Raw genomic sequence first — 27,238 nt, 5'->3', positions numbered from 1 at the left:
TGTAACTCTTTGGGGTCATGAGGCTGTTTGAGAATCTGAAGAAAAATATGAACTTTCTCTCCAAAAAATGTATATTTATACAGACACTAAATTTTAAAAATATAATTGAAGAGTTTATAGAACCTGATCCTCTTCATAGAGTTCACTTGGAAACAATTGTTTCAAATACTTATGTGCCTCCTTATCTCACCAGTGAGCATGGGAAGAGTTTAGTTATATTCATAGGTAGGACTTTCACTTTGAGTTATTAACAAAGATTATCAAATGGCAGGTAGCCAAGTTCTTCAATAATAATGAAAATATTCCAAGTGGCTAATACTGAGCCTCACCATGGCCCCGGTCGTATTCCTGTTTCTTTTATTTTTGTTTATTTGTTAACTTGTATAACAACCTCACAACAACTCTATAAAGAAGATAATTATTATCCTCCTTGTTTCTCATCTGAGAAAACTGGAGCTCCAGGTCTTATTTACAGTTAGAAGGATGCAGAAATGAGAGGTATCCACACATGTAAGATCTGTGCTCCTTAATGACTATATTACTCTCTCCTTGAGAGAAAACAGAAATGAGGGCATATATATATATATATATATATATAGAGAGAGAGAGAGAGAGAGAGAGAGAGAGAGAGAGAGAGAGAGAAAGAGAGAGAGCGCAAGAGAGAGAGACAGGGGCCATCACATCCAGAACAATCGAACGGACGACCGAACAGGCTGAGTGGGGCGACAAGGCCGGCAGAGGGGTTAGTGAGGGACAACCAAATGACTGAGCAGCAGGCTGTCTGGGGTGACCAGGCCAGCAAGGGGGTCAGTGAGGGACGACTGAACAGCAGCCTGTGTGGGGTGACTAGGCCGGCAAGGGGGTTAGTGAGGGACAACCAAACAACTGAGGAGCAGACTGTGTGGGGCAACCAGGCTGGCAAGGGGGTTAGTGAGGGACGACTGAACACTAGGCTGCATGGGGCGACCAGGCCGGCAGGGGGGTCAGTTATGGGCGATCAGGTTGGCAGGTAGAGGCGGTTAGGGGCGATCAGGCAGGCAGGCAGGCAGGTGAACAGTTAGGAGCCAGCGGTCCTGGATTGTAAGAGGGATGTTCAACTGCCGGTTTAGGCCCAATCCCCAGGATTGGGCCTAAACCAGTAGTTGGACTTCCCCCAAGGGGTCCTGGATTGGAGAGTGTGCAGTCTGGGCTCAGGGGACCCCTGGCCCGTGCATGAATTTAGTGCACCAGGCCTCTAGTTTTCAATGATAAAAACCGAGACTGATTGGCTGTAGATACAACTCAGTATGCAGACCTTATGTTCTGTTCTTGAACTGACATCTGAGATACAAAGGTTTCTGCCCTTGCAAGCACCAATTCATTGCAGCCATGTTCATAAACCGTTTTTGAGTAGTGTTAATTATGGCTGCAAGATTATTAGCAGCAACACTTAATACTGCATATCACCCAGAAGGCTGCCATACAGCATTTCATTTCTAAAGCCAAATAGTGCATAATTCTTTGAAACCATTTTGCCTTTAACACACACTTCACTTAAACAAATTTATGAACCAAATTTTAACCTACTACTTAGCATAAAAATATTGATGTACACCATTTTTTTTAATTAAATCTTTATTGTTCAGATTATTACATTTGTTCCTCTTTTTTCCCCCCATAACTCCCCTCCTCCCAGTTCCCGCCCCACCCTCCGCCCTCACTCCCCACCCACTGTCCTCATCCATAGGTGCACGATTTTTGTCCAGTCTCTTCCCACATCTCCCACACCCCTTTCCCCCCCAAGAATAGTCAGTCCATTCCCTTTCTATGTCCCTGATTCTATTATAATCAGGAGTTCATTCTGTTCATCAGATTATTTATTCACTTGATTCTTAGATTCACTTGTTGATAGATGCATATTTGTTGTTCATAATTTGTATCTTTACCTTTTTCTTCCTCTTCCTCTTCTTAAAGGATACCTTTCAGCATTTCATATAATCCTGGTTTGGTGGTGATGAACTCCTTTAGCTTTTCCTTATCTGTGAAGCTCTTTATCTGACCTTCAATTCTGAATGATAGCTTTGCTGGATAAAGTAATCTTGGTTGTAGGTTCTTGGTATTCATCACTTTGAATATTTCTTGCCACTCCCTTCTGGCATGCAAAGTTTCTGTTGAGAAATCAGCTGACAGTCGTATGGGTATTCCCTTGTAGGTAATTGAGTTTCTTTCTCTTGCTGTTTTTAAGATTCTCTCTTTATCTTTTGCTCTTGGCATTTTAATTATGATGTGTCTTGGTGTGGTCCTCTTTGGATTCCTTTTGTTTGGGGTTCTCCGTGCTTCTTGGACCTGTAAGTCCATTTCTTTCACCAGGTGGGGGAAGTTTTCTGTCATGATTTCTTCAAATAGGTTTTCAATATCTTGCTCTCTCTCATCTTCAGGCACCCCTATAATTCTGATGTTGGTACGCTTGAAGCTGTCCCAGAGGCTCCTTACACTATCCTCGCATTTTTGGATTCTTTTTTCATTTTGCTTTTCCGGTTGGATGTTTTTTGCTTCCTCGCATTTCAAATCATTGACTTGATTCTTGCGCTCCTCTGGTCTGCTGTCGGGCGTCTGTATAATATTCGTTATTTCAGTCCGTGTATGCTTAATTTCTAGTTGGTTCCCCAATATAAGATCGAGGGTCTTATTAGTTTTCGTGTAGATCTCATTAAGTTTATCGGCAGCTTCTAAACAGTTCTTGAGAGACCTTAAAAGTGTGGTTCTGAACTCTATATCTTCCATTGACAATTTTGTCCTGTTTCTTTGTCTCCGCATTTTGTTATGCTTCCTTGGTGCACCCCCTAGTGGTCTTTGTTCGCAGTCTTATAGTTAAATCTTGATTGTTGTAGCTAATTCCAGGGAGGGTTTGACCTCCAGGCCAAGTGGCTATGAGAATCAGCTGTGTCAGCAGTGAGAGAACTTCTGTCCTCTAGGGAGGTGCTAATCTAGCCTTTGCCTGAGGCTATCCAGCAAATGCCTCTGTGCAGGGCTTGGGCAAGGCGGGTCGCACAGGATCAACAGGGAGGGCCGGAGAGAGCAGTTATGGCGGCTCTCAGTCCTGTCCCCAGGGGCTCTGCCTCTCTGAGTCCCAGCACCCGCTGCAAAGCTGGGAGAGAAAGCTGCACTCGCTCTGACCGAAGCCAGACAGTCCCGCTTCTCCCGTTTGAGTCTGGGTCCCTAAAGACTCGCCTGTATCTGGAGCTCAGAGTCTGCGACTCCCTCCCGATTGAAAACGCCAACCGCGCCCTCCGCCGCCAGCCCGCTCCTCGAACTCCGCACCTCAGAATTTGACTTCAGCACTGCGCCTCCTCTGAGTGTCCGTGTGCGTTTCTCTTTCCTCCTAGTTGTAGGACTTCCACTCAGCCAGCGTTCCTGTGGTTCTGGGTGATGTCCCTTCCGTTTTTTGGTTTCACTTTTGAAGTAGTTGTTCAAAGCAGCAAACTCCGGTGTTAACCTATGCCGCCATCTTAGTTCTCCCGATGTACACCATTTAAAAATAAGCTAATGCTACAAAAATCATTTTCCATTCCTTTTATCTACAATGCTTTTTTACCTGAAACCTGTATTGGTATCTACAATAGAAGCTTATTACACCAAGTTTCTTTTGGAGAGGAGATATACTCAAAGAAAGGAAAACACTCAGAACCATTAGACAAGAAACTAGAAGGAGCCCTTATATCATAGTTAATTACAGAACAGAATGTTAATGAGCAAGTGTATGAAGAAGCAATGTTGTGTGTGTTCTGCTGTGGTTTGTTAGGTCTGAAAATTGTAAGTTATTCTGCACAGACTTAGGTGGGGGCTTCTGGCTGGGCCTGGAGGTTGAGTCTTGACTGTAGTGTCTAAGGACTATGAACTGTCTCTCTTGGGGACTCTCTGAGTCGCAGTTTCTTCATCTGCAACTGAAGTGGGAATGCACATGATTTGAATGAAATTAAACTAAGGTCAGGTATATGAAATTAATTTTTTTTTTGTTTGGCCTCTTTCCTTTGGGCTTCAAGGGGAAAGGGTTGAATTAATCATAGTCCTTATTTCATGGCACATTATCATCATTGGTAAGTTTTGTTTCATTATTTGACTTGGGTCCATTTAGTTAAGTCCCATTCCCCTCTAGGATTCCCTTTTCATCACATGAGAAGCCATCCTAATAGAGCATAATTTATTTTTTGTTTGTATGTGCTTTGCAAAATTCTATATAATAAAAGCCTAGGTGGCATCATGCCCTTGCTCGATGCCACCATAAGATGGTTGCATGCACAGCGGAGGTGGGGCCCAGTGGCTGCTCCGCACGGTGAGGCCTAGGGGTCCTATGGATCTGCATGGTGCAGAGGAGGCCAGTCCCAGCATCTCTGCCCCCTAGCGTGGAAGAGCTGGGTCCCGGCGGAGGAGGTGGGTCGTGGTAGGGGAGGGCAGTTGTAGGTGATCAGGCTGGCAGGGGAGCAGTTAGGCATCAATCAGGCCGGCAGGGGAGTGGTTAGGGGGTGATCAGGCTGGCAGGCGAATGGTTAGGAGCCAGTGGTCCTGGATTGTGAGAAGGATGTCCGACTGCCTGCCGGTTTAGGCCCTGCAGGATTTGACCTAAACCGGCAGTCAGACATTTCCCCTGAGGGGTCCTAGATTGGAGAGGGTGCAGGCCAAATAGGGACATCCCCTCCCACCCCCCGCATGAATTTCATATACAGGGCCTCTAGTATATACATATTTTCATAACCATTAAAAATATTTTTGTATATATCTCTAAAAGAAAGGACTCCTAAAAACCATAATTATAGTGCTATTATCACTTCTTAGTAAAGTTAAAAATAATTACTTAAGATGATAAAATAGAGTATTTACATTTTCTCCTTTTTTAGGATGTTTTTGCATCTTAAGAGTTTAGTTATATGATTAGGGATCCAAACAAGGTCCGTACATTGCAATTGGTTGAATTTTGTTGTTGTTTTAATCAGTAGGTCGCCTTGTCTGTCTTGTCTCCATTTTTATTCTCTTCCCTTTTGTTCTTTCCCTTTCCTCCTCAACATTTTTATTGAAGAAACTTTGTCATCTATTCTGTGGAATTTTCATAGTCTGGGCTCATTGTACGGCATGGTGTCGTTAAATACTTTATATTTTCCTATTTTGTAACTTATACTTAATTTTAGAGCTGTTATCAGAATAGTTGGGGTAGAGACTTCTGAAATAGGTGACATTACTTCATAACACTTGGTTGTCTCTTTATTTTGATGTTACAGCCATTGATGGTCATCTTTCACCTCCATGAATTTATTAGTGGTCACTAGGTGCTAACAGTAAACTGTTCTAACATTGTTATTGCATTTATTGCCTGAAAAACCTCTGAAAAGGGGAACTTCCCTCATATCAGCTGCTAGGTTTTCCTGCGAAACAGTATCTAAAGGAAGGAAGGATGCATACTTAATTCTTTTTTATTTTGTTTATTTTTTTTTCCAAAGTAATGAATTGGTTCCCTAGCATTCAACACTGATTAGTTATTTTTCTTAAGCTCATGATTTTAAGCATATCTGCTATGTATGATCAATCCATTCTACTTCTTATCTTTGTTGCTACTCAAAGTGTCCTATCTTTGGTCAGTAGGAGCATCTGTTTGGTTTCTTAATCCCTAAAGGGGACCCAGTTGTCCTTCCTAACTTTCTTTTTTTTTTTAAATCCTCACCAGAGGATATTTTTCCAATGACCCTTAGAGAGAGTGGAAGAGAGAGGGAAAGACAGAGAGAAACATCAGTGTAAGAGAAACACATCGATTGGTTGCCTCTACATGAACCCTGACCAGAGCCCAGGTCAATGAGGAGCCTGCAGCCGTGCTACATGCCTTTGACTGGAATTGAACCCAGGACCCTTCGGTCTGCAGGCCGACACTCCACCTATTGAGCCAAACCAACCAGGGCCATAACTTTCTTATTTTTATTTCTGTAGCATGTTCCAAGCTTATCTTGTACGTTTCTTGGTTGAGTTCAAATTTTTCCCTAGGGCCTTTTTAGTAAGAAATATCTAGAGACCATATCTGGACCTTAAGGGGAGTGCTTCTAGCCACTAAACTGATTCAGTAGACAAAGCTAAAAAAAAATTTAAGATAACATAAATTCATACTTAGACATGCCATTTAACTCAGTACTACAGAGAAATAATATATTTTGATAAACAAATTTTTAAAATTTGAAGTATCCCAACAGGTGTGGCTCAGTGGTTGAGCATTGACCTATGAATCATGAGATCACATTTTGATTGTTGGTCAGGGCACATGCCCAGGTTGTGGGCTTGATCCCCAGTGAAGGGTGTGCAAGAAGCAGCTGATCAATGATTCTCTCTCATCATTGATGTTTCTCTCTCTCTCTCCCTCTCCCTACCTCTATGAAATCAATAAAAATATATTAAAAATAATTTTTTGAAGTATACTTTATCCATCTGTTCTTTACCAGTCATGCTTTAGTGTTCTGTCTAAGAAATATTTTCTAAGGTTACAAAGGTTTCCCCTTATGTTTTCTCTTAGAAGTTTTATAAGACTTTGGGGTTTTATATTTAGATCTGTATTCCATTTTAATTTAATTTGTGTATATTGTGTGAAGTTTGGGTTGGTGTTCATTTACTTGAATGTGAATGCCCATTTGTTCCAGCACCTTTTGTTGTAAAGATGGTTCTTTCCCCACTGTATTATCTTTTCAGCTTTGTCCAAAATCAGTTATCCGTGTACACATGGACCTATTCCTAGCCTCTTTCACTACTTCATTGATGGTTTAGTTTGTTTTTAAGCCAATACTACAGTGAAGTGATTACTTCAACTGCAATGAATAGTCTTTTGCATGTGTTTGTGTATTTTTGCCAGTGTATCTTTTGGATAGATCCATAGAAGTGTAATTACTGGACAAAGTGTCTTCCGAATGCTCCTCCATAGTGTTGTACAAAGCAATGATGAAGAGTACCTGATTTCCCTTAGCCGTAGCAAGCTAATAGGTGATATATAATATCCCAGAGTAATTTTAATTTGCACTTTTCTTATAAAGGAGATTGAGTACGTTTTATATCTCTAATAGCTGTTCACGTTCTTTTTCTCTGGCTAGCCCATCTTTTCTACAAATAAAGTTATTGGTATTTTTTTTCTTCTCTATTGTTAGAAGTTCTCCATATATTAGTAATATTACCTCTTTGTGAAGTAAGTTGCATATAGTTTTATTTTTTCTTTATTTTGGGGGGTAATGTTTGTGTGCACTTACACTTTACATAAATATTATTTTTACCTTTCCCTTATTACCTTTGTATGTAATTGTATATTTTTAATAATAAGCTTATTTTAATAGTTTTACATTTTAACCCTCACCTGAGAATATTTAGATTTATAAATTATATTGAGCAGATAGTAGAGTTCTTATATATTTCCCTCAACCCACACACATAGTTCTCCCTACTACTATTAACTATTTGTATAGTACTTTTCTTACAATTAATGAACCAATATTGATTTATTGTTGTTAACTTAGAGTCCATAGTTTCTTTATATGTTCTTACTTTTTAACTTACTGTCCTTTTTCTGTTCCATGATCCCAGTGAGGATCCCATAATACATTTAGATGTTATGTGTCCTTAGGCATCTTTTAGTTGTGACACTTTCTCAGACTTTCCTTCTTTTTGTTAACCTTGACAGTATTGAAGAGTATTTGTTGGACATATTATAGGTTAGCCCTCTATTGGCATTTGTCTGATGTTTTTCTCCTGCTTAGACTGGACTATGTCTAAGAGGAAGATCATAAAATGCCATTTTTATCACATCATATCAAGGGCGCATACTATCAGTATGACGTAGACACTTTTTGTTGCCCTTGACCATCAGCCTAGAAGTATATGTTAGTCCTTCCCTGTACTGAGGAGGGAGTCAAATGTGCACACACAGTGAAATAGTGCTGTGGTCGGCAAACTGCGGCTTGCGAGCCACATGTGGCTCTTTGGCCCCTTGAGTGTGTCTCTTCCTAAGCCTTAGGAGCATCCTAATTAAGTTAATAACAATGCACCTACCTATATAGTTTAAGTTTAAAAAATTGGGCTCTCAAAAGAAATCTCAGTCGTCATACTGTGGATATTTGGCTCTGTTGACTAATGAGTTTGCCGACCACTGAAATAGTGGGAGATATACCTCCCCTCCGTGGGAAAAGTAGTTACATAATTTATAATTTTTCTTCATGGGAGATTCATCCCTTTTGCCCCATTCAAAAATGTATTCAATAATTTATTTTCATATTTGACTCATAGATATTGATTTTATACTTTGATTTGTAGTGTAATATTACTTTAGTTATTTGTTTGTTCAAACTGTTCCAATTTAGGCCACTTGGCTACTGTGCATCTTTGACATATAGCCCTTAAACGTACGGGGTATGTGTGTGTATGTACCTGTGTATACCAGAGTGTGTAAGCTTCCTTTGTTTCTACTATAAGATATCCCAGGATTGCCTTTTGTGTATTTCCTGCTCTTAGAATCAGCCATTACTAGAGTCTGTTTCCTTCTGTTGGAGAATGGTATTAGAAACTGAGGTGCTATGTGTGCTTATTATTGGGGTATCATTTTTAAGCTCTCTCAGCAAAAAAATAAGATGTATGTACTAATCTGTATATCTGCCCACATTTATACATATGTAACCATCTATACTTTTATTAAGTTTAGCATGACTTCTTACTGATGCTTCCAACTCTAATCCAGTACCACATGGATAATTTTATTCTCCCTGTTTTGTCTGTAATGTCCCATTCAACAGTGAGAATCCTGGATCCCACCATCTGCATCCATTTACTTAATTATTCAATTCCAATTTACATGTGTAGCAGCACTATTAGAATTATTAACGTGTGCCCTTGGAGAAAACAACTTGATCAACTAGAGTACAGTGTTTACTTGCAGTACATTTTGCCCTTAATTTTACAGACTCTATTGACTTCTATTTACTTATTTCAACACTTTTCTTCTCCTTTCATTAAGGTTATTCATTATGTTTGTGACAGAGTTAGGTTCTCTTGTCACAATACGCATTTTCCCAGAATTCCCTAATCCTTTTTGATTTAAAATTTGCTGACAAAAAGGTGTATTCTTTGTGTCATAAAGTTCAGTAGGTTTTGACAAATTCATACTGTCATGTATCCACCGTTGTGATATCGTGAAGTATAATTTCACCACCTGGTGATCCCCTTCACCTATTCATCACTTCTAATCTCCCCTCAAACCCCTGGGAGCTACTCATCTTTTTACTGTTTCTATAGTTTTGCCTTTCCTGAGTCTCATGTAACTGGAATCCTACAGTGTATAGCACTTTCAGACTGGCTTGTTTTGGTTCACAAGGTGCAGTTAAGCTTCCTCCATGTTTTTTCTGGATATATATATTTTTTAATAATTCTTTATATAATTTTAATTTATCTTTATGGTTGAAAGTTTTACAGATATCCCCCTTTTTTCCACATTAGCCCTCTTCTAACTCATACACCCTCTGCCCCAGGCCTTCCCCACACTATTGTCTGTGTCCATGAGTTATGCATATGTATATAAGTTCTTTGGTTAATCTGTACCCACCCCTGCCTATACTTTTAAGATCAGTCTGTGTTGCTATATACACATTGATTCTCTTCCTTTTAACTTTTTCATAGCACTGTGCTTTATACATCTAGTATATTTGCCCATCCACTCTCTGAGTGCTGAACACCAAATTGCTTCTAAACCCTGCATCCCCCCCCCACAATCCCACCCAGCCCAATAATATAATGAACCCCCTCACCTATGTGCCTTTATGGACCTGTAAGAACTTTTCATATATATCTAGAAAAGTAGTTGTCAGATCATAAGGTCTGTGTTTACTTTATTTAACTAGTGCCAGATTGCTCTCTAGCATGGTTTTACAATGCCAAGCCAGAGTATATGAGGGTTTTTGTTATTATTATTATTATGTTTATAAAATTATCACCATAGCCCTACCAACATATAAATGATAACATTTCTTCATTTCATGTTTAAATTCTATGAAATAACTCAAGGTGACTCTCATTAAATTTATTATGAAAAATACATAGTTTTGATGCAAGTCTATAACACGTTCATGGGATTCACTTATCAAATACTGAATGTTATTGTTTCAGAACCATCTTTTATCCTATATAATAAAAGCTCAGCGACCGAACGGTGGAACGACCTCTGGATCAGTTGCTATGACACGCAGTGACCACCAGGGGGCAGACACTCAATGCAGTGTGCTTCCACAGTGGGATGGCTGACTGGGATGAGCAGTTGCTCAGAGGGTGGGTCCACAGCCATTAGACTGACCAGGATGAGCAGCGCTCCCATAGGGGCTGATCCCTGCAGGCCACGCCCCCCACCTGTGCACGAATGCTGTGCACCGGGCCTCTAGTTAAAGTATATTTTTATTGATTTCAGAGAGACAGGGAGAGAGAGAGAGAGGTAGAAACATCAATGATGAGAGAGAATCATTGATTGGCTGCCTCTTGCACACCCCCTACTGGGGATTGAACCCACAACCCAGGCATGTGCCCTTGACTGGAATCAACCCAGGACTCTTCAGTCTACAGGCTGATGCTCTGTCCACTGGGCCAAACAAGCTAGGGCCAGAACCATCTTTTTGAGAAGAAAATGCCTATAGGTATGCAAATGTGCATCTTTTTAAAGATGGAAACCACTTTTACTTCAGAATTATTACTTTTAAAAGTAAAACCTTAATTATTAGATGCTTTTTATAATGGAAACAAGACACTTTGATACACTTTTTGCTAGGTTTGTGATGTCAGAAATTTATCTTGGGCAATTTCTGGGTTGTAAACAACAGAAAAAAATATTTGAGTCAAACAGTATTTCTTCTTTTCTCTCTTTTTTTAAGCCTCACAAAGGTCATTAATTCTAGATTTCTCTCAGACTGTGATATTTTACAAGGTTTATTTATTTTTCATTTTCATTAAATAAGAGTTATTTCTGTCATGCATAATTGTATGTCCCTTTTTGTGAACCATCACCAATTCATTATCACATATTCTACATGTGTTTTAAGTAAAACAAATACCTTTTTTTGGTTGTTGTAAACAGTACTAAACTTCTAATTAGGACATACAGTCGTTAACACACATCTATGGTTTTACATCTTAAAATATATTCATGGTTTGATTTTTATTATTTAGGAAGAAAGCATATTATCTTAGCTATTTAAGTCTACATAGATGACATTTCTTCCAACAGAAGCTGTGACCATCCTGGAGAAGCCAAAACAAAGAAAATCCTTTTTTTAAGGTACAGAGGGGTGAAAATTAAAAAGCCTTATGTTAATGTACTGAGCAGTCATAAAAATGACTGGTGGACTTTCAAGCATCATTTATCAAGCTTACATTTAAGAGGGGGAAAATCACATTATCTACCCCATGTTCATTTAAGTGCATAGAATACTTGTCATAACCTAAACGCAAGGTCTGAAATGTAAATCCTGACACACCTCAGTCTTAGCAGCTCCTCCTAGCACACCTAGAACTCTGCGCACCCGCGTACTGGGAGCTCTGCCTTTTGGTCTGCCCTGATTCTTTCACATTTTCACCCATCATCCTGACTTGGCGGGGTTGTCAGCTTTTACATTTCCCATTACTTTAAAACCAGATGAATTTGAAAGTTTCCTCTTTGGTAAGAAACACCGAAATAATATATTAGGCCTGCTGCTCTCGCATTAACAAATTTAATCTCCAAGGGAAGAGCACTTTGTCATATTCAGATCAGCCCATAGAACTAGATTTTTGGGAGCTCATAATACGTTGTATTTACCTTAATTTTGCACTCTTTCTACACTTTTCTGTGCCCCCTCTCTCTTCACCACAGCATGAGGACTTTTCAAATAGCAGAAATATTCTGATTTTTCAAATTTATTCCATTTGACTATGTAAATTGAGGTTAGAAGAGAAAGGACTGGGAATTATTTATTTAGTACCTGAGAAACAGCAGGTTAAAATGTGCTAATGTTTAAAAGCATGTAGATTGTATATATTGTTCTTTCATTTGCAAAAGTATGTTATTTATGTGACCAGTATTTAGATAACAACTTTCCTCATTTGAGGAAGTAGTATCTATACTTTCAGGATGCTTTCTTTTTTGTAAGTTAAAGAATTGGATGAGGTTGTTTATTAATACTCAAAGCTAATAAGGCATCATTCTTAAGCTCTAAGAAGAGGGACATAAATATAAACAATTTTAATGGGGAAAAACTTGGCTGATTTTTAAAACTCTTCTGCTTTTAAAAATATTTTTTTAATTGATTTCAGAGAGGAAGGGAGATGGAGATTGAAATATCAATGATGAGAGAGAATCATTGATTGGCTGCCTCCTGCACGCTCCCCGGTCCTGACCTCCTGGTTCATAGGTCAACACTCAACCACTGAGCCACCATGGCCGGGCCCTATTTTCTACTTTTTAATGTCAAGTTGTCTCTTGAGGAAAAGAAAAGAAGTTGGATAAGATAGTTTCTACAGAATGAATCCTAACTTTCCTCGGTTGGATGTAATGGCAGCCTAGCTTCTATTACTCAAATGTCCAATGTTTCTAAATATTAAACAATTAATTTTTAAGTGACTAAAATTTTTTTAAATCATTGAGAATTTAAGATAACCACAAAATTACCTTTTCCCACTAACTTCTCATACAAGCTGTACTGTCCAACTTAAAGTCAGAAGATGAAGGTTCAGATTTTAACTGCTACATAAATAATACATCCAAACAGCAGCACTGTGAAATTTACAGAGGTGCTAGGATGTATAATCATGGCATTTTTAAGACAAATAGCAATTTGGTTGTATTGATTTTTCTTTCATGTAATAGGCGGTGTTATTTGATCTGTGTTTTGACTGCAGCCTTAAGCTATGACAGAATGTATGGCCTAGAATGAGGACTGAGGCTGAATGGGGTAATGTAGACAGAGGTGACATATTAATGTACATTACGTAAAAGCACTGAATGGAAATTGTAACCTGTCTTCTGCCTCTTGTTTTCTCTATGGGCTTATCTGACAAAATTAGAGAATAGTTAGCAACAGAGACCGTGTCCCCCTGAAAGTACATCATTCACGCATTAAACCTACTTCAGTCATTTTCTTTGTTTGCCAGGACAAATAATAACAAAATAGTTAAGATGTATTTATTGAGCGCTATGTGCCAAGCACTGCTCTAAGTGCTTTATGTGTATTATTAATTTAACGATGCTGTGATGTTACATGGCTCCTCTTTTTACAAATGAGGGAATTGAGAAATAGATTAATTTACTTGTCCAAAGTCCCACAGCCAATGGGTGGCAGAACCGCATCTGATCCCAGACAGTCAGACCCAAGAATCCGCACTGAGTCTCACTGCCGTGTGTTTGCCAGCACAGTGATAAACATAAGCTAAAGCGTAGCAACGAAGATCAATGCAAGGGTTTTCTTATGAAAGTCCTCTAAGTGGCCCTTAATAGGATTGTATTAATTTTTATTGAAATAACTAAATAGAAAAGCAACATTTATTTAGAGATAAGTAAAGAGATAACTCATTGATTGACAACCATGCCAACAGATGAAAGATCCTGAGCTTTCAAGTGTTTTTCACCTGGATGGTTTTCAGGTTCTACCCCAGATGCATCCATATGTGTCAGAGGAAATGCCTGACTACCATGACTACTTGGATGTTAAATGCCAGACATTAAATAGGATGTTACTAATTATTAGAACAAAGGTTTCTTATGACCTACTTCTTAATGTTCCCTACAACAAATAATTACATCTATAGAAAAAAATTCAAAATATTTTGTCTTGCTTTTTATTAAACATCTCTCTGTAATTTTGGGGTTTTTTCTCTAAGTAGCTAGTTGCATATACATATATGCATCTATTTCACTTCCATTATGTCATTGGCTGTAGTATAGTGTGCCAAATAACACACACTTTGCACATTTTAACTTTGGAACGAAAAAAAAGTCATGATAGGATTCATTGATAAACAAATACTAACTTTGTGATAGTGTTTCATTTGGATTTGGAGAATGAAAGAAGACAAGATATTAAAATGCCAGTGACTTTCAAGACAAACCTTTATTTTTCATAATCCCCAAAGACTGTTTTCTTAGATGGCTTCAGAAATTAAACCCTCCAAACATCCTCGGTGTACTGGCTTTTCCAATTGCAAGCACTCAACAATGGGAATGTAGTGCTTCCTTTGTCCAGGTCTAGAGGAAAAAGTGTCATCAGTTATTTAGAATCTGATTTATGCCTTTAGAGAGTGGCTGCCACTGCCTGTGATTTCAGGGAAGCCAGGTATCCAGGAGCAATTTTCAAAGGACTGAAAGCTGGTGCAGGGATATGAATAAACTCTGAGAAGCTCTGACCTTTCCTGTCAGATGATAAGGCCGTAAATATGTTGGTAATTCTGCTTTGTTGTGATTACCTGTCCTTCTCGGTCATTGTGGAGTTTCTAGGATACCATAACTTGGTAACAGCAAAACTAAAACAAAATTTTTTATTATATAAACAAAATTAGAAGAGTAGAAAATATAAGATAGAGAACACTGGAAGCAGCCCCTTGTGAATTGCTCTTGAATTATGTGTGGAGTTCAAGGATCCAATTTTGGAAACTATATTATCCCAATCAAACTTAAAATTACATTTGGCCACATTATATCATCTATTTAAATGGTATTAAATAAGTAACTTTGGGAATAGGAAGAGAGGTAGTTATTGTACAATATTTAATGCTTTTTCCTTCCACCATGCGAAATTCTTTATGAAATATGGTTCATTCTTACTTTAACATAGTCTTTTTAAATAATCATGTACATCATAAGGCATTTTAGTATATATAGTGTTGCTAAGCATAAAGTGTCTGTTTGAATGATTGTCTTATCTACTAGTATCTTAATTTTATTAAGAAGAGATTTAATGATTGTTGGAGAACTTTTCCCCCCAATTCTATCCTTACTTTTCCTAAGTTGATAGCTAAGGAAAGAATAAGCACTAGGGAAAAATCAGTCCAGCTCACACACAGAAGGTAGTTTTTCTTTAGAAACAAAGAAAAATAAAACTTGTCATAATTGTGTTTTTTATTTATTTTTAATATTTTTATTGATTTCAGAGAGGAAGGGAGAGGGAGAGAAAGTTAGAAACATCAGTGATGAGAGAGAATCATTAACCGGCTGCCTCCTGCCCCACACTGGAGTTCGAGCCTGCAACTCAGGCATGTGCCCTGACCAGGAATCAAACTTGGGACCCTTCAGTCCACAGGCTGACTCTCTATCCACTGAGCCAAACTGGCCAGGGCCATAATTAAACTTTTTAAAAGGGAACCATATACTACTTTGAACAAGTGTAAAAAATGACATATATTCTTAATCTGTTGTATAGACATTTAAAGAAGCAGAAAAGACACAGGAAGTGAGAAGGAGAACAGCAATGGGAAGAGAAAGACACAGCAGTGCAGACAGAGGCATTTGGAAAGGGACGGCAAGGATCAAGAGTGTGTTGGTTATCCATTGCTGTGTAACAAATACCACAAACATGGTGGCTTAAAGTGACCAGAAACATTTATCATCTCACAGAGTTTCTCTGTGTCTAGAATTTGTTTTATCTGGGTGTTTCAAGCTTGGTGTCTCATGAAGGTCAGCTGTGCCAGATGTCACTCATTCTAAGGTAGAAAGTTGGTGCTTGCTGGTTCGGGTGAGTAGAGATAGCTCCATTCCTCTCTGTTTGGCCTCTATGGGGCTTCCTGAATATCCTCTTAATGTGGTGATGGACTTTCCCCAGAGCAAGTGATCTGTAAGAGGAAGCAAGCAAGGGGCCAGCTTCATATTTCTATGATATGGCCTAGAAGTCACCCACCAGCACCTCTGTGGGTGCTGTCAAGACATACAAATTAGTGCTACTCCTGTGGGATCACTATGCAAGGACATGAATGCCCGGAGATCAGTGGGTGCCACTGTGGGGACTGACTCCCACAGAGAAATATGATACAAGGATGGTAGGCACACATGAACACACATGGATACATGCACTTGTATCAGAAAGGGTGGAAGACTAAGTAGTGCAGTTGAGGTGAATGTGATCGCGGTTGTCTGGCATTGTCCTTGATTTGTGGCAAACACCCAGATTGCTGTACAAGCAGTTGTTACTTCAGACCTAATGCAGCACATCTGCTATGCTTAATTGTGTCTTTATCAGAGTAATCTCTTCTGCAGCACAGAATTGTAAGGCTAAGCTGCATCAAGACCTAATATTTCTCTCAGAAATCTTACCATAGTTTCATCTCAAGATATCTAAAACAGATGGGCTAATTTATCTCAGTGGTTGAGTGTCAACCTATCAACCGGGAAGTCTCAGTTTGATTCCTGGTCAGGGTGCATGCCTGGGTTGTGGGCTCAATCCCCAGTCTGGGGTGTGCAGGAGGCAGCTGATCAATGATTCTCTCTCATCATTGATATTTTAATCTCCCTCTCCTTTCCTCTCTGAAATCAATAAAAATATATTATTAAAAAAAAACTATTGTCCCTCCAAATCAGCATTTTTACCTTTCTGACGTTAAAGACTCTTACCTTACATGTTAAGAGATACCAAAATAAGACTACTATAACAATTAAGATTGTGATCAATATACCTTGAAAGGTATGTTTATTCCAACATTTTGCCAATACATCATATGTAGAAATGTATGGGGTACTTTTTGAGTTGCTTTCAAATATACTTGACACAAAAATAAGAGGCAGGAAAATTGACTGTCTAAAATTAAATGTAACGCACTGTTTTTTGTTCATTTTAACCCTTTTGTATGATGAACATAATAATGAATGTTTATAGATCCATTTACTCTGTGGCAGGCACTCTTCTAAGTATCTCACATATCAGGCCATTTAATTCTCACAGCAAACCTTTAATTCTGGTTTTATAGATGAGGAAAATGAAACTCAAGCATAGTGGAAAAGTGATTCAAATCCATGAAGTGTTTCTTTAGCACTCATGCTCTTAACCACAGCACTGTGCATGGGACAGACTTGCACAGGCTAGTTCAAAACCAGGATTCATTAATAATGACAGTGTTTCTGTCAGACTCACTCCATGGGCAGAATTGAAAGTCCAGCCAGGACCAGAAGAGAAGTGGAAACCTTTCAGAAAGCGGGGATTGTTTCTCTGGAGGGGTGGGGTCAGTGTGGAGGAAGGTAGGTCTGACATTTTTTTAAAAGAATCACTTTGGCTGCTGAGTTGACATTAGGCTCTCACGGGACCAAGGGAGGTCTTGTTATGGTGGCTTGGATAAAGTGGTAATGAAGGAAATTGTGAGAAGCGGTAATTGGATATATTTAGAAAGAGAAATCCTGTATAGAGTAAATAGGATTTCCTTATGGGTGTGAAAAAAGGAAGAAAAACTTTCATCTAAGCAGTTGGAAGAATGGAGTAGATATCAACTCAGATTAAAAGCTGTGAATGGGGTACGTTTGAGGTTAAAGGTCCAGATGTGTCAAATAGGCAGTTGGATGTTCAAGACCAGACTTACGGAGAGAAGGCCAGGCCGCAGACACAAATTTGGCATTTGCCAAGATCTACATGATTGAGATCACCAAGGGCATTAAAATGCAGGTAGATGAGGGAGGAAGATGTAGCTGACACTAAGGAACTCCACTCCGAAGGAGTCCAGCTTTAGGAGTTGGGAGAGAAGGAGACAGCCAAAGAATTTGTGGGTGAAGAGGAAAACCAAGAGAGGGTGGTATGAAAGCAAAGTAAAGGCGGTGTGTGCAGGAGGAGAGAGTGATAGCCCACTGTGAATTCTGCTAGGTCAAGTCAGAGGAGGACCATTGGTTTTAGCAGTTTGGAGGTTATTGTTTATCTTCATGAAAGCCAGTTTGGAAAAAAGGTGAGGTGAAAGCTGAATTGGGATGAATATAAGGAACTGGAGACAGTGAATTTAGACAACCCTTTCTAGGGCTTGTAATGTAAAGAGGACCAAAGAAATGGGGTTGGGATGGTGGGGTGGAAGCTGGCCCATGAATTGGAGGTTGGGAGTAGTTACATGAAAAACAGGTAAGCTAGTGCTCTTTTAGATAAATATTTATTGTATTTCTACTATGTGTCTACCATTGTACAAGTTTTCAAGATATAAAAATTATTGAGATATGACTTCTCTCATTGAGGTATTTACCTTCCGATATGGGAGTTACAATGTAGACTTAAAACAATGTGCTGTGGAGCGCAAGGGTGTCCAGGTAGCCCAGGCTACAGGCTTTGGAGAAGGTTGATATAGGAGATGATGTCTGAACTGAGTTTTGAAACCCATACCATCTGAATATTAACTCAACTGCCTCTAATCTATATTTTACTAGAGGCCCGGTACACGAATTCATGCACCAGTGGGGTCCCTTGGTCTGGCCTGCGGGATCGAGCCAGAACTGCTCTTTGACATCCCCTCAAGGGGTCCCAGATTGCAAGAGGGTGAAGGCCAGGCTGAGGAACCCCACCGGTGCATGATCAGGACCAGGGAGGGACACGGGAGGTTGGCCAGCCAGGGAGGGACCGTGGGAGGGCTCCAGGGTGTGTCTGGCCCATCTCGCTCAGTCCAGACTCCTGCAGCAAGCTAACCTACCGGTTGGAGCGTCTGCCCCCTGGTGGTCAGTGCACATCATAGCAAGCAATTGAGCAACCTTAGCATATCATCAGCATATTACGCTTTGATTGGTTGAATGGATTACTGGACACAGCTATTAGGCTTTTATTATATAGGATAGAATCTGGGAGAGAAACAAAATTGTCCTATTTGTTCCAAACTAAAAATACTTTTGTATGTTCATTTTCTTCATCTTAGCCCAGTCATTGATCTTGCTTTAACTATTCTTTGTGAACTCCTGGAAAACCCAATAAGTGTGTTTTGAAATACAAATGAGTGCCTCACACATCCTTACTAGTACCCTCTCTATCTTCAGTCACTGACAAAGAACAATTAAATGAATGGGGGCATATACATAGGATGGAAAATGTTGAAGATAGGTGGGTGACAGCAAGCAGATAGTTATTCCTTTATTCATCCATTTACTGCACAAGTATTTATTATTTAGGATAGATCATACAATAGCTTAACTTGGAGATCAAATATGGGGAGCAAAAAGCAGGAATGGGAAGAATAGCAAAGGAATGAAATGGTTCTGACTGGCTTTTAAAATTAGAAGTCTAGAAAAGCATGATGAAAAATAATAGGTGGACTTTAAAGTCATCACATGCTTGGGTTTAGATCCTACATCTACCCATTACTGGCTGAGTCATCTGTAACTAATGACTGTACTGAGTCTACAATCTCTGTGTTAGTAGTAACTCTACCACTCGAGGTTGTTAGGAGAATTTTGCTGCCAAGAAGAATATGAATAGAACATAGCAGATATTCAAAAATTGTTTCCTTGCTTCTCTCCCTTTTTCTTTAACCAGAACTTTCTCATTATTTCCTCCAGTTTATCAAGTTTGATAGTCATGCTGGGGGTTAAAATAAATAAATAAATAAATAAATAAATAAATAAATAAATAAATAATAAATAAATACAAAGTGGGTTTTTTTTCTATCCCCTTTCTTCAGCAGCACTAACAAGATCCCCTGAGCATCATGAGCAGCATGGGAGTGGGGGGTATAAACTAGACACCCAACTCAATTAACCAGGCTGAACATCAGCCATATGACCTCCCAGCAAGCAGAGACACTTCCTGGAGTTAACTGAGAGAGGATAATGAGTAGGATCATTGCAGCAGTTCTCTTCTTTCTCAAGCTCTCAAACTACCTCCCAAAGCCCTCCCCTCCCCTACCCTACCCCCTCTTCCCTACCCATTTAATGACTGCAGCTTCAGGGCCAGCAGAGGAGAGAAGTGCTGGGGACTGGAACCTGACAAACAGAGGGGTCAGTAGGGGAGGATATTCCTATTGGGTCAATGTGTGAAGCTGATTGCCTATGGTTGGAGACTACACACACAGTTCTTTTATAGAAGGAAAGTTGGGGTAGTTAATGTTCAGGAGGAAAGTTGGAATATGTATTGCAGGGCTGGGATTCCCATTTACATAGTCCTTACCAATTGTGAGAAAAATCTGAGAAACAATTCCAGTGGATTTAGAGTCCAGCATTCATAGATGAATGTTGAAAGCCTTGTACTTGACTCTTTGTGTGGGGCAGGTAACTTCTCTGGTAAATGTAGTATAGATCCTTCAGTTTACTTCTTTCACTATTCTTCCATGCAGGCTATGGAATTTCCCTGTGGTGTTTGTTGATAAAATTTTAAGTACCAGAGGTCAGCCTTGTATTTAATATACAAAGGTATTCCCTCACACTGGGTTTACCTGTGTGCCAGAAATTGTAGTTGCCATTTAGCCCCAGGGTGTCCGTTCAGCATCAACAGCAATTTGGTGAATGGTTATCCACTTTATAAATGGCCATTGCCATCTGCTCCTGGAATCTCTTACACTAGATGGAAAGTATGTTTATGCCTGTCCTGTGTTTAGTTGCTTTGTGAATGATCTTGTTAAATTGCTGTGTTATTTCTGATGTCCACACTGAGATAACTTTGGGTAAAACTTGGCATAGCTATTGGATTTGAGAGATGACTCCGTCTTTGGTATTTTTGCAAAGCAAACTCTGGGGCAAACTTTATCTTTTCTCTCAATCATGTCCTCGTCATTTTCAAAGACGAGGTATAATACAAGCAAAGTGACAGCGATTTCCTATGCCCTTGTTAGGTAACTGTGTATCTTTTGCTCTATACTTTCCTGACACTGCCTGTCCTTAACACACTCACACGTGTGATTTCTAGCATAGGTATCAGGCAATGTCTTTGCTCCCTTTCACTAAGTTACCATTTCATACCTTTCTGAGGTAATTAATGTGTTTTAAATAACCACAATTGGAAAAGCTTAGTGTCTGATTGATTTTTGTTGTGTCTTTATTGTACAGAAATGTCTTTAACTTCAGAGCCTCAGAACAGGGGACAGAACAGGAGTCTGTGCAGTGGTGATTCATGAGCGTGGATGGAAGTCACTGGTTAGGCAGGTGCCCCTGGTCTCCAGTAATGGCATAAATCTTCAGGGAAGTTCTTTAATGTTGGGCTGTATGCCTGCCTGCATATGTCAAATCACATATAGGCTGGCATATATTATAAATGTAGAAATCTGAGGAATGAATAAAAATTCCTTCTGTTCATTTTTGAAAGATGTCACATAGATGTGAGAATATAGGAGAAAAGTATAGATAGCATTGCTCTCCTTTAACCATGCAAAGCTAAATCTGCATGTTTATAAACACAAGATCATGCACATGCAGCTGCTCATCTTTTTGGAACAAAAGAAAAAAGTGAGAATTGATTGTGTTATACAGTCTGTGGGTTTTGACAAATGCATAATGTCATGTATTCATCATTACAGTGTCACACAGAATAGTTTCCCTGTGCACCACTCTTTCCTCCCAACCCTCCCCTCATCAGTGATGTCCCTGCACTGCTGTGTGGCCTTTGCACATGTGCACCCTCGGCCTTCAAACCTCTTCGTTGTCCCTCCATGGTGCTGACTCCTGTCCATCCTTCAGTGACCACACCTGCCTGCCTTCTGCCCCACTCCACACACCTGAGCATGTCCCTGATCTGTAATTTTTCTGTTTTGTTTGGGTTTTGTTTTTGTTTTTTTTTGCCTTCCATGCACTCATCATCCTTCTCTTGTCTATAGCTCTGTAAATAACTGGCATGGAGGTTCATGAATGAGAAATACAGCTGCTGAAGAAAAGGACTGTTTCACATCTCACTCATCCCTCAGTCTGCCCCGCAGCGTAGGCATGTTATTCATGTGACCAGCTACTCCGGCCAGGGGCAATTTTTAAATCCTCCTTTTAAAATCTACAACTTGATTTCAATACATGTAAAACAATGGCAAACCTAGGGCCAATATACTTTCTTCCACTTTTCCTCCCCTGAGCCTTACAACAATCATAGCATTACTTTTACATGGTATTATGTAGAACATTTGTATGACAATGATGATTTCTATGCTTTTGCTCTATATTGACACAAAAAGAAAATCATCAAAGATTATTATTTGAGAACAAGATTCATTTTTATTTCATTCCTGACTTTATCTGTCTGTATTCTAATTATTCCTCTTTCTTTAATTATTGTTTAGAATTATTAGAATATTGTATCTACTTTTTTAGAAGTCTTGTATGGCTTTGCATCTAGAAAACATTTGTTGTTTTATTTGTATAGATCCAGTGTTTAGTCACTAATGCTCATCTGTTCATGGCCCATTGTCATCTCTGCCCCAGGCCTGCTCATTGATTGGTTGATGCCTCCCTTTTATCCCTGTACCACATTCTGTTCTCCTGCTCTTCCCACAGACAAACATGTTAGTGTGTGTAAATAATAGTTTTAAGTTCTGTTATTAGAAAAAGTGTCTTGTGTTTGAATTTATTTTAACTTGTATGGATGGGTTATGTAATTTACCCCAGTTCTGTTTCCTTCTACATATTACGTTTTCACCATGCATTGTGTTCCCAATCCACCCACGGTTCTCTGTGTGCATTTAATCCACTGCTTGGTGTGCATTGACATTTGTTGCCTATGTTTTTTTCCAATGATGAACACCAAGTTCAAAATCCTATATACTAAAAGGATAATATGCAAATTGACCTAATGGCAAAATGACTGGTCCCTATGGCATGCACTGACCACCAGGGGGAAGATGCTTAATGCAGTAGCTGCCCCCTGGTGGTCAGTGCGCTCCCACAAGGAGAGTGCCACTCAGCCAAAAGCCGGGCTGACAAGCGCAGCAGCCCGCCTCCGCAGCAGCACTATGGTGTCCAACTGCAGCTTAGGCCCATTCCCCATGGCGAGCGGACCTAAACTGTCCGTCAGACATCGCCAAAGGGCTTCCGGACTGCGGAAGGGTGCAAGCCGGGCTGAGGGACACCCCCCCCCCACAGTGCACGAATGTTGTGCACCTGGCCTCTAATGTATTATAGTCCCTTTACATTTTCTTTTCATTTGAATATATTTAAGCCCTTTTAATCCAGTTTATACCTTCTGCTTGAATGTTCAAAATATACCTTATGTGTATGAATTATATAGGTAATGAGTATCCAAATGGACTTATATTAAATTTCAAGGACTTATATGAAATTTAGACAATTATTTGCCTAATGACAGCAATCCTTTGACTAAGACAAAGAGAGCCTACTCGTATGTTTAAGCCTTATAGATAGCAAAATAAAGTTTTTAGAAGCTTATAACATAGAGTACAAAAGGCATCATTGGAATAAAAGTAAAATGACTGCAAAAGGACTCTTAGATACCTTAGTCTGGTAATAAGTTGTAATTATACATATTTTAAGACATTATTTTATTAAAAAAACAATATCCTTTGGAACTTTTTCTTCTGGGATATATGAATGATAAAAAATACTTTTTTATTCTATTATGAATGCATGCATGCCTTGGCATTTCCCCACAAGGACTTGAGGTATCTTTCTATAAAGACCATGTACCCAAAAGATAATGAATAGAACAGAAATGGAAAATCATTACTTTGTAGAAGAGGAGTTTTCAAGTATCCTATTTAAAAGGAAACATTGTGGGTTCAATTGAGCATTACATTTAACTTTAATCTTCTTTTGAATGGAAAAACATGAAAGTTGGTAGATTGCGTAAGTTTTCATAATCAAAATGGAAGAAACATGCTAGTTCGTTTAGGGCAGATACTCTGTTTCCTGGTAGAGGCACTCTCACTGAGCAGCTCCTAGACATCTATACATGTAGAAAGCCAGGTTAACCACTATTAGGATGGACATTGCATGCTGAAATTTATAATCTCAGAAAAAGCAGAGGTTTTATTTAGGAACCAATATTTTATTTACACTTGAGCATGTGTTTGAATAAGGCTCTAGAATTCTACATCACATAGTGCCACATCTTTAGTTTGTAGAACCAGTTTAGTCTCTGGAATTGGCAGGTGGGTATAGATAGGAACTGTTATCTCTTTGTGATCCTGGACACATGTAATCTCTGCAAGCTTCAGTTTCCTCGTGTAAACGTGATAATTAACATAAGCTACCTTGTCACTAGGATTAAGCCAGGTGAAAGCTCTTAGCATTATTCAGCACATAATAGTACTATATAGATTTGTTATTAGGATTAAGTATGATAAACCATGCAGTGTTCCTAGGATGTCCCTGATGCTTCCAACCAGGTATTCGGTGCTCATTAATGCCCCTCTCTCTCTTCCCTGTCTTAATGAACACCCCTTTCTGCTTCAGGGAAAGCACAAATTGCATGTAGACACTGGAATGGAAGGTGACTGGTGTGGCCTTATTCCTGTTGGACAGCCTTGCAATCAGGTTACAACGACGGGCCTAAAGTGGAACCTCAGTAAGTAAAGCCCTTGCACAGAGGGAGGCTTTCTCTTTTTTATATTTGTCTTTGGGATATACCTAGGAGTGGAAATGCTGGTTCATATGGTATATCTGTTTAACCTTTCATGGAACTGCCAGATTGTTTTCCAAAGTGGCTTCATCATTTTATATTCCCACCAGCAATTGTATGAGGGTTCCAGTTTCTCTACATCTTCATCAATACTTGATATTATCTACTATTTTAATACACACCTTAGTGTTATCTCGTTGTGGTTTTTATTTTATTTTTCCTGGTAACTAATGGTATTGAACATCTTTTCATATGTTTATGGGCCATTTGTATATATATATTTTTTCCTTCTTTTTTTTTTATTGCTTAAAGTATTACAAAGGGTATTACATATGTGTCCATTTTTTCCCCCCGCCCTAGACAGTCCCCTAGCCTCCCCTATCCCCCAGTGTCTTATGTCCATTGGTTATGCTTATATGCATGCATACAAGTCCTTTAGTTGATCTCTTACCCCCCTACCTCCTGCCCCCCAACCCTCCCCGGCCTTCCCACTGCAGTTTGACAATCTGTTTGAGGCAGCTCTGCGTGTATATATTTTTTGAAGTAATGTCTGTGCAGATCTTTTGCCCATATTTTAGTCAGATTGTTTCTCATTTTAGGTTGAGTTGTGAGATACCTGTATATATTCCAGATACAAGTCCTTTGTCAGATATATAACTTGTAAATATTTTCTCAGAATCTTCAGCTTATCTCTTGATTTTTGAAAATTTCATTAACTAAAAAGTCTAGTTTTTTCTTTTATTGATTGTACTTTCAGTGTCAAACCTAAGAACTCTTCATGATTTTATGTACTTGAAATCTAATTTACTTTCCCAGAGAGGTAGCTATTCTAACTAATGTAGCAAGTTCTTTTCATAATTAAAACTCTGAGATTTTATAAGATTAGCTGTTCTTACTAAATTTTAAAATGTTTTCCCAGTACTTACTAACTGCATTAAGTTCTAGTTATACTAAAACTATCTGCTTTTAAAAGAAAAATAAATGAAGTGGATCTGTTCATGAAATAATGCTGATGCCAAAAGAGCCATCAGGCCTTGTGAATTAACTCTAGTCTCTTTAAGAATCACAGTAATTTAATCAAAGAGCCTGACTGATTATCAAAGGGATTCTCCCCTGATTGACCAATACCTCTATAGTTATAAAAAGTAAAGTAAGGAACCACGTCGTCATTCTTTTGTAGCATGTAAAGCTTTCAGGTTCCCACAAGGAAATAAATATTTCAAGAAAGAAATAATTTGAAGATGAAAAGATACTTTAAAAGAACTGTCCATGAGCCACTGCTGAAACAATTAGGGGTGGAAATGAGTTATTTTGAAGCAAGTGTCCAGAGAAGTCATCAGATTTGAAAAGAGGGTGAGAACAGATCTCCAGTGTACAGAAGTATGGAACAGGCCTTGAAGCTGGTTAGCTGAAACTGACATGACCTCCCATGAGAAACTTTCTGAAAACATTACAGCCAAAAACAATCATACTCCTCAGACTTGCCGTTCTTTCCAAGGACTGTTCCTACAGTGGTGAGCCTCTGCCTGAATCGGTAGTGGCCTTACTTTTCAGAGCTGACACCAAGATAGGAGGAGCATTGAGGAAAGAGAAGTGAAGGTTGGCTATCTGGGCATAGCCTCCACTTCCTTTATTGTACAGTAATGGGAGAGTCATAGGATGAAACATGCTTCTTCAGGGCTCTTTAGAACACCCTCTTACACACTGGGTACCACGGTCATGTACATATCCTAATTCTGCATCATGAAGTTTATTCCAGGATGGGGGCCTTGGGTATGATGAGGGTAGGGCTTTTAACCTTCCTACCTGGGTTAATGTTTGATCCTGCCAAAATGCTACACACTATGACTTACTTATATATTTACAAATTAATTTTACTTTTGAAATCATTTTTTCTCTACAACGTCATGAAAATAATTAGGAACTTCATGGAGTATTCAAAGTAATAGAGTTGAGAAACAGTGTTTAATTATCTCTGTTAAAAGTGCTAATTAATGGGTCTCCCCATAGGTGATATAACCTCATTAAAAAGTAATAACAATTATGTGAAATGACATAATGTTGACTTGAAGAGAAGTAGAAGGATTTCTTTACCTGTGTTATAGGCACCAGAAATACCAAAAATGATATTATCAGACAGCCCCGAGTTGAAGGGAGAGGGCTGTCCCCTCAGTTCTTGTCAGTCTCGAGAGAAATAATTCAAACAGTTGACAAGGCAGCAACATCGTAGTAAAGCAAATTTATTAAAGAAGCAAGGCAGGGAAAGCTATCAAAATACATATGGCATAAAATGCAGATGGGCTCTCAGCTTATCTGAGGAGCCAGCCTCGTAAGAGTTCAAAGGTTTTTATACTTTTCTGTCTATAGATTTGTGGGGGTTTTTTGTTGTTTGCTTTAATTCTTTATTGTTTAAAGTATTACATATGTCTCCTCTCCCCCCACATTGACCTCTCCCCCCAGCACATGCCCTCACCCCCATGTTGTCTGTGTCCATGGGTTATGCTTATATGCATGCATACAAGTCCTTTGGTTGTTCTCCTACTCCCCCGCCCCTCCGCCTTTGCCTCTGAAGTTGGACAGTCTGTTTGTTCTATGCTTCTATGTCTCTGGATCTATTTTTGTTCATCAGTTTATGTTCATTATATTCCACAAATGAATGAGATCATGTGATATTTATCTTTTTTAGTATAATGCTCTCCAGGTCCATCTATGCTGTTGCAAATGGTAAGAGTTCCTTCTTTTTTACTGTATAGGTT

General features: G+C 39.1%; 1 protein-coding gene across 6 annotated transcripts in view; it reads left to right on the top strand.

Moving 5' to 3' along the window:
* TPK1 (thiamin pyrophosphokinase 1) overlaps nucleotides 1-27,238 on the top strand; it is a 291,362-nt gene that overhangs the window by 180,254 nt on the left and 83,870 nt on the right. For 5 of the 6 annotated variants that reach the window (XM_059712080.1, XM_059712077.1, XM_059712076.1 and 2 more), the window contains one exon: nucleotides 24,317-24,428. In XM_059712080.1, coding sequence (XP_059568063.1) covers nucleotides 24,317-24,428 — 112 coding nt within the window. Of the gene's footprint in view, nucleotides 1-24,316; nucleotides 24,429-27,168; nucleotides 27,207-27,238 lie in introns of all 6 variants that reach the window. The other variant, XM_059712079.1, reaches the window with a different exon arrangement.

Source organism: Myotis daubentonii, chromosome 10 (genome assembly GCF_963259705.1).
Source record: "Myotis daubentonii chromosome 10, mMyoDau2.1, whole genome shotgun sequence".
Taxonomy (NCBI): domain Eukaryota; kingdom Metazoa; phylum Chordata; class Mammalia; order Chiroptera; family Vespertilionidae; genus Myotis; species Myotis daubentonii.
This window is presented reverse-complemented; position numbering and strand designations above follow the sequence as displayed.